This window comes from Brassica oleracea, unplaced genomic scaffold, assembly GCF_000695525.1.
Source record: "Brassica oleracea var. oleracea cultivar TO1000 unplaced genomic scaffold, BOL UnpScaffold00629, whole genome shotgun sequence".
Classification (NCBI taxonomy): Eukaryota; Viridiplantae; Streptophyta; class Magnoliopsida; order Brassicales; family Brassicaceae; genus Brassica; species Brassica oleracea.
The window spans coordinates 151,854-159,429 of NW_013617429.1; the positions used below are offsets into that span (position 1 = coordinate 151,854).

Genomic DNA, 7,576 nt, shown 5'->3' on the forward strand with positions numbered 1-7,576 from the left:
ATTGGGAAGAAGATGAACACAGAGAAAGAGCAAGGAAAACTCATCTGATCTGCGAAGCTGTAGCTGAGCCCTGTTGAAAGCTGAGACAAGCTTTTTTAAAACAGCTCACTTCAAGCTTTCTTTAACGAACACGCTTTCATCGGTTAAGCCATTGAACTTTATATCAAAGTTTGTGAGCCAATCTCGTTCGGATCGCCACTGCAAGCTGTGCAACCTTGTTTGGATGGTAGATAACCGCACAGACCGCAAAACAGACAACGAATGTAGTGATTAAGAAAGCAGTTTGACGGGACCTGATTGTTTGGGCAGAGTGTATTGGTATACAGGACTTCCTCGGCCAGTCTCCTATGTCACTTACGTTCATAACAATCTCTTTCTCTAAAAGAGGATCCGTTTCTTTTCCACCAGTATCTGGTGTAGCCGCTTGTATCCTCTCCTTACAATCTAATCCTGCTTCCGGATCCTGTAAACACAAAGGGGAGGGAATGTTAGTATGCAAAACCACTTAAAAGAGTAAGATTTTGCGCAGAATCCATTAACGTATCTTCATAAAGATATCACGAAGCACACAACTAACTATCAGTACTGGAGCAAGAATCCAAATGTGTAAGACAAGTGAAATAAGATGTTAGTGAGAAAACCTGATTGAAGTTTAATGTTCTTGATGGTTTGTCTTTATGAAAACTGCTCTCACAACAGCACGCTGATGTAACTGGATTCACCTTTGAATCTTCATCGCTCTGCTGCTTTCTGGCTAGATTCATATTCTCATGTAGAAGCCTCACGTCGCAGTCACATTTACTGTGAATGAGACTGCCTGGATCCATTTTCTTCACCAAAGTTTCCAGATTGTGCAGTATGTTTCCTAAGATTGAGGGCGAGTTACTACTTTGTTTCAAATAATTCAACACTCGGTTGTATCGTTTTATCTGACATCGGTTCACGGTTAGTTCAGTGCATTCTGCTGAGGGCACCTTCACTGACCATGCAATATCTAACAAGAGGCCAGTAAAGGTGCTTTGCCTCTCTTTGAAATCCCTGCAACGGCAAGTCAAAGAACAATAGCATGCGGTAACGTCCTGTTCCTCTGGAAAGAGTGTAGCATTGAACTTCTGCTCTATTAGTTTCATTTCAGAACAGATAGCTTTATCTCCAATTATTAGAGGTATGAAATTTGATAGGCCAGATTCATTTTCAACCTACAAATGGATTAGAGGAGAACCATATTATTCGTAGAAACAGAGTTGCTTGTAAAAAATGTATATTTTCAACAAATGGATACCTCGACAAATGCAGGGCCAAAGAGATTAGGGTCAGAATTCACAATAGTTATCCTGTACAGTTTGTTGTTACAAGAACGCTTCCCATCCTGGTCCGGTGCAGGTACAACAGAATAGTTATGTGGTAAGTACTTCCCAGAAAAAGACACAAGAAACCTGCAGTGAAACCATTATCATGTTATTCTTTCCTATCCAGGTCATCTCAGTGGTCACAAGCCCAAGAAACCTAACCAACACATGATGAGTTCTTGAAATATAGTTCCATCATATAATAACTGACAGACTAAAACATGCCAGAGAAGCACGAAGCATAGATCAAAACAAGGGCTGATACCCATACCGGCATTTGGGTTGCACAAGGTTAAGTCCACAAACAATGAGTTCCATTGGTTTTCCAGCTTCAAAACATGTTGGATACACAAACTGAAGTTTCGGTGACTCTAATTTCACATCAACTCTTTTTAAAGTTGTTCCACCTGTCAAAACCAAAACATATAAGAATAAACTTACACTAATAATGTCTGACTCACAAGATTATGCGTATTTTGTATGATAGGGAATAAGAAAAACAGAGGAAAAAAAGTAAAGCACATCATCTTGCCTTTCAAAAGACGGAATATCATGTTATTCAAATATACAGTCATCGAGCCTCTTCCAAATAGCATCTTTCCAGGTTTAAGAATAAATTCATCAAGATATGCCACCGGATCTTTAGACAACTGCTCAAAGGAACAAATAGGAAACGATTATTACAGTGAAAATTCAAAGAGAGGACTCGCAGGGAAGAGATATTAAGCTGATATTTTCTCCCACTAGGATACAAGCTTCCAGATAATGCACAATTTGCAGACACAAAAGAACTCCAGGACACACAAACCCGTAAGAACTTAAATGTGTATATAGTAATTAAGAGGGAAAATGGGCATAGAAACTAGAGCACCATTATAAAATAGGTGAAAAGAAACGATTTTTATATTGTTTTATAGCATCAAGAACATGAAAACGATAAGTAAAAGATAATAGAATGTACCTTCGCCCACATAATCTCTGGCATTGCGATAAAGACAGTCAAAATTGTACATCCTGGACGGATATAGCCCTCCAGCTCAACAGGCATGGTGGCCAACCATTGGAATATCTGCAAATTCAATTGATCACACGAAAATTAGTTCTCTGAGATGTCGAAAAGGGTAAACATAGTCTCTGAAGACTAAACTGTAATGCAAAATTCTTGAGTATACTTGATGACGTAGTCTCCGTGGGAACTCTGCTGGATTCCAATCGTATAGCTTAAAAGAGATCCGTCCTGTAGGGCACTGCAACGAAATGGACAAAAGTTAGTTCATAAAGCACACAGAAGTTTTTGATGTCAGAATGGCTGAAGAGAAACCCACCACAGTTGAGTAAGCACTTTTGTTGTCACCACAGGAAGGTGAAGGTTCAAACTTTGTGTCATTCGTTCCTTCATCTGGTTGAGCTTCACCCGAAGCTGTAACAGGGACAAAGTTGTCTGCGTCGATGCTATGGGGAAAGGGTACAGAACCCTGAGTGGGAATATTCCGATCTTCAGAAATCAATGAAGCCTCTTGTTCCACTCTCTGGTCACTGGAGCATGTATTATCTGCTTGAAGTTAATAACATATTTAATAGGATTCAGCTTAAAATTCCAAGAGAACTTAAGCATTAACAAAGAAATCACATGAAGTTATGATTTGTGCTGTTCAGGTATACCTTTGCCATCATCAACATCAATTACGCTGTTATCATTCTGTGATAACACTTGCTGTTGTTTTGAAGCAACTCCTCCTTTATCTACAGGTTTCCTTTTGCGCCTGTTATTGTGACGCTCTAGCTTTCTCCTACAGCTGCGTTTTCCCTCATCAAAGTCCGGGAGCACATGGAACCTGCCATACAGTTTACTCACTATAAGCATGGAATGATATATTTCCCGCTAATAATATTGACTACTGAACCGGTTCAGCTCAGCTTAGTGCAAAACAAAGAGACTTGGATATATATGTGAAATCTGTGGAATCATTCAAACAGATCAACAGTCTCTCCCCAAGTTATCTAATGGGAAATTGCCCCCTATATACATAAAAAAAACACAAAATTCACTATCTAACCAAAAACACCCCCTCTCTCCTCATTTCTCTTCCTACCTCTCTCTAACATCTCACTAAAAAACTAATTACCTTTTTGGCTATTTGGCAAAATAAGCCTTTATCTAATATCTCTTTTTTTTTTAATACCAAGAGGTTAGGGGTCGAAACCACATGTAATATTAGTTTCGTCCCAGCGGTCACTTGAACCAGGACTTCTAACACAATGGCTATGATAGATTACCTAAAGATAGATTCATAATCAATTCAAACATACAACAGGAATCAATCAAGATCTTGAAGACTCCGTGTTGATAATCAACTCTACTATTGTATGTATCTGTTAAGCCATAAAGCATAGGATCAAATTAACAATAAAAGGAACATACTTTCCACACTGTTGACAGTATCTCTTATCCACTCCCTCAAGCACAACGGAGCTAGCGTTAGCACACGTGAGACAAACCCTATGCCTTTTATGGTACCCTTTGAGCTCGCTTATATCCACTTCACAACCCGGGACCTGACACCTAACCACGCCCGACCCGCCTCGAACCCGCTTCTTCTTCGGCAGCTCGGCCTCCTCGAGCTTCTGATCGAGCTCCGGACACGAGCACGGGACCATCCCTTGCACGAAATTGGAACAGAGCAGCCTCGGGTCACGCTTCCTGACCCGATCCGAGCCCGAGCCCGATTCATCTGGAGAAGGATACGATTCAGATTGCGTCGTAATCATCGCCGGAGGAAGGGGAGAGAAGAGTAGTTGGTCGTCGTCTACGGCGAAGTCAAGGAGATCTCCCCAATCCCACGTGGCGGAGGATGGATCGTCGTCGAGCAATGCCGGCGGTTGGATATCCATCTCCGGCGGTGATGGCGGTTGCGACATAGAAGATTGTATCTGATGCTGCGTCTTCGAATCGTTTAAGGACCCATCGGTTGTTGAGGAAGTTGGTGATTTTGGTTGAAGGTTTTGGGTTAAATTGCAAACTAGTCCTTAAAATCTGGGAAAAGGCGTTTCTAAGGCAAAATCAAATAAATTATCTCAACCACTACTCTACATTTTTTTATGAACGTGAACTCGTTGAATTTTTTTATGAACATGAACTTGTTGAACTAATAAACGCAATCATGATTAGTTTTAATCGTGCTGTAATAGTTTATTCACATATTATTCCCCTTTTTTGGTGCTTAACTTTTGACATATTCTTTGTGACACAATAGTATATGACTGTGATTAACTTTAACCTACACTTTTTAAAAGCTAAAATGAGGTTAAAATTTTATACGTCTGTCTGACTGGTGTTTTTATATTATGCCCCCCCCCCAATTATATCACATTTTTCAGGGACACAATTCCGCTAAAATATATTTGTCAAAAAAAATTCACAATTGGTAAGATATGTAATTTTGAAGGTATATAGGATTCGATAGGGTAATTTTTAGTTAATAATTTAATTTTATGATTTCAGTGGTACTTATCTAGAAAGGGCATGGATCATTAGTGACACAAAACCATATACTATCATTATTTTTTTTTGTCAAAATTGAAGAATACCGTTTTCATAAAAATTAGTAAATCGTTGTAGTTGTGTCCCAAACCAAATGCAAAAACATGTTGAAAACAAAATAATTATATTAATTAAAATAAGTTAAAATAAGATTAGTGAAAACAAGTTTAAAAGGTTTTATAAACTTGATTTAGGGTAAGGATTCTGTGAGACGGATGTTAGCTTTGGGTAAAATAACCCAGCCCAGCCCAACCTACAAATAACCCAACCCAGTTTATACCCAATCTGCAAAAACCCAGAAAAATCAAGGTTGAAATCCAAACCAAGAAAATAACCCAATAAGGTATAGGTTTATCCATGGGTACCTAAACTATTATCTTATTTACTCTAAAGTTCATGTAAAATATTAATATCATTAATATGAGCTTTAATATATAAACAAGATTTTACAATTTTATAGAAAACTTGATTTAGCGCAAAAACTCGTTTACGATTTTGGCGGAAAAACTCGTTTTTTCGGTAAAAAATTATTTTGCAATTTTAACCGGAAAACTCATTTTGCGGTTTTAGCAGTAAACATCGTTTTGACAGGAAAACTCATTTATGGTTTTAACGAGAAAACTTGTTAAGTTGTTTTTGTGGTTTTAGCGGAAAATTTTCTTTTTGCAGTTTTTGGTCGGTAAATTTTTTTTTTGTGGTTTTGGTTGGAAAACTCGATTTTTGCGGTTTGCGGGAAAAATAATCTTTATGGTTTTGGCGGGAAAACTCGTTTTTCAGTTTTGGCGGGAAAACTCGGTTTTCCGATTTTGGCGGGAAAACTCGGTTTTTCGGCTTTGGCGGGAAATCTCGGTTTTAGCGGAAAAATTCGGTTTTGTGGTTTTTGCGGGAAAACTCGGTTTTGGCGGAAAACTTGGTTTTATGGTTTTGGCGGAAAAACCCGGTTTTGTGGTTTCGGCAGAAAAACTCGATTTTTTGGTTTCGGAGGGAAAATTCGTTTTTGGTTTCTATGAGAAAATTTATTTTACGGTTTTGACAGAAAAATTCATTTTTTGGTTCCGAAGAAAAAAACGTTTTTGCAAATTTTATATAATTTAATTAAAATGGTAAAAATCTATATATATAATTAAAAACTCATGGATACACAATTGCCCTTTTGTATTTACCCAACATAAATATGGGTTTTAAAATTAATACTCATGGTTTACCCAATTAATCTTAGATGAGTAGAAACCCAACCCATTATTAGTGTAATTACCCATGTTAACATCCCTAGAGCCAGGTAGGAGTGTTGGGGCGTGACAAGCACGCGTTACATTAGTTTAAAAAACTTAAAGAGAGAAGTCGAGTGCAAGCTACGCGAGTTTGAGGAAACCGATGGTTCATCAGTCGTTATCGAAAACGACGTCGGAGCAGTGTTATTTGGGACGTGAGCTCTCTTTTTTTCTCTATCTTCTCCAAGAATAATGGTAGAACTTGGCTTGGTTCCAAGTCAAACACCATAGGAATGTCGACACGTACTTCCACTTACCATGTGATAACTACTGTATAGCAATAATACATGTCTAGTGATTGGGTGGGTGTGGTACGAGAATATGTGCTGAAAAATTGAGAGATTAGCTCAGTTTTTGATAGGGCCAGTCCGGGCCCAAGAGAAAATGACGACATTTAGTCTTGGGCATTCGGATCCTCGGTTCGGGTCGGGTCGGGTTATTCGGTTTTCAGGTTATTCGGATTAGACCAAATGTAACCCGATTAGGAACCGACTGAATTTCGGATCGGATCGGTTCGGTTAATTTCAGATCCGGTTCGGTTTTTATTTTTTTTTTCAGAATCAGAAACAGAACCGAATTAAGAACGGTTCGGTCTTTAACCCGAAAAATCGGGTTCGGTTCGGATTTTAACCCGAAAAAACCGAAATTATAACAAGAAATATAAATTTAAGCGTTTAAAACAAACCCAAACATCCTTAAAACAGAAACAACATCTTGAAATCATTCTTGAAACAGAAAAAAACATCCTAAAATCATTCTTGAAACAGAAACAAATCCTCAAAACAGAAACAAATGAGATAATCCACCATGTTCTTCTTTCCAATTCCAAGCATCAACGTCAAAGATAACCTGCAGAAGAAAGTAAATGATTAGGACATGATCTCGTCAAGAAGCATTGCAAACATGATTCAAATAGCAAAATTATTTACATGATATATTTTCAGCCTAATAAATAACTAAATAAGAACATGTACCTTGTTTAGAACATGATTTGCATGAAACATTCTCAGTCTCAGGTTTGGAAGTGCAGCTGAGGCTCGAACTCTAGATAAAATGAAAAAGAGAAGATTAAAAGCTGAATTGAAAAGTGCTCAAAATGAAAAAGAGAAGATTAAGAACGTACCTTTTTGAAGTTCATCTTGTAATTCAATTTCAGCAATCAGTTGCTGATGAGACACCACCGTTTTTTCATTGATCCGAATCTCACACTTAAGCCATTGTTCTGTGCACATGTGATATATGGTGTTTTTAATACCATTATATGTGTGCATTGAGCTAATTCTCAGTCCTAATTCGTGTTTAATTGACATCATTCCAGGTTTGGAGCAGGTGAAAGAGCAAAGAAGAGAGATTCAGGAAGACAGATGTCGTTTTGAAGGATACGATGCGGAACAGCCATCTAGAACAACCCGAAG

The 7,576-nt window shown here is 38.1% G+C and overlaps 1 protein-coding gene across 1 annotated transcript; it reads right to left on the minus strand.

Annotated features, from left to right (window-relative positions):
* Window positions 1-163: 163 nt before the first annotated feature.
* LOC106319840 (squamosa promoter-binding-like protein 7) lies at window positions 164-4,429 on the minus strand. The gene is made up of 10 exons (XM_013758240.1): window positions 3,772-4,429; window positions 3,012-3,184; window positions 2,675-2,901; window positions 2,522-2,596; window positions 2,311-2,418; window positions 1,882-1,999; window positions 1,621-1,756; window positions 1,283-1,436; window positions 642-1,199; window positions 164-463 (listed from the first exon to the last, which is right to left on the minus strand). The coding sequence occupies exons 1-10, from the start codon at window positions 4,266-4,268 to the stop codon at window positions 164-166; spliced, it is 2,346 nt and encodes a 781-aa protein (XP_013613694.1). The 5' UTR covers window positions 4,269-4,429.
* Between the last annotated feature and the right edge of the window lie 3,147 nt (window positions 4,430-7,576).

Excerpts from the sequence above, each read along its gene's own strand:
- LOC106319840 (XM_013758240.1), bottom strand. The coding sequence starts at position 4,268 with ATGTCGCAACCGCCATCACCGCCGGAGATGGATATCCAACCGCCGGCA. Across the intron at positions 2,597-2,674 it reads AAAGTGCTTACTCAACTGTG|TGCCCTACAGGACGGATCTC; the intron begins GTGGGTTTCTCT and ends ATTTCGTTGCAG. Across the intron at positions 1,200-1,282 it reads TTGGCCCTGCATTTGTCGAG|GTTGAAAATGAATCTGGCCT; the intron begins GTATCCATTTGT and ends ATCCATTTGTAG.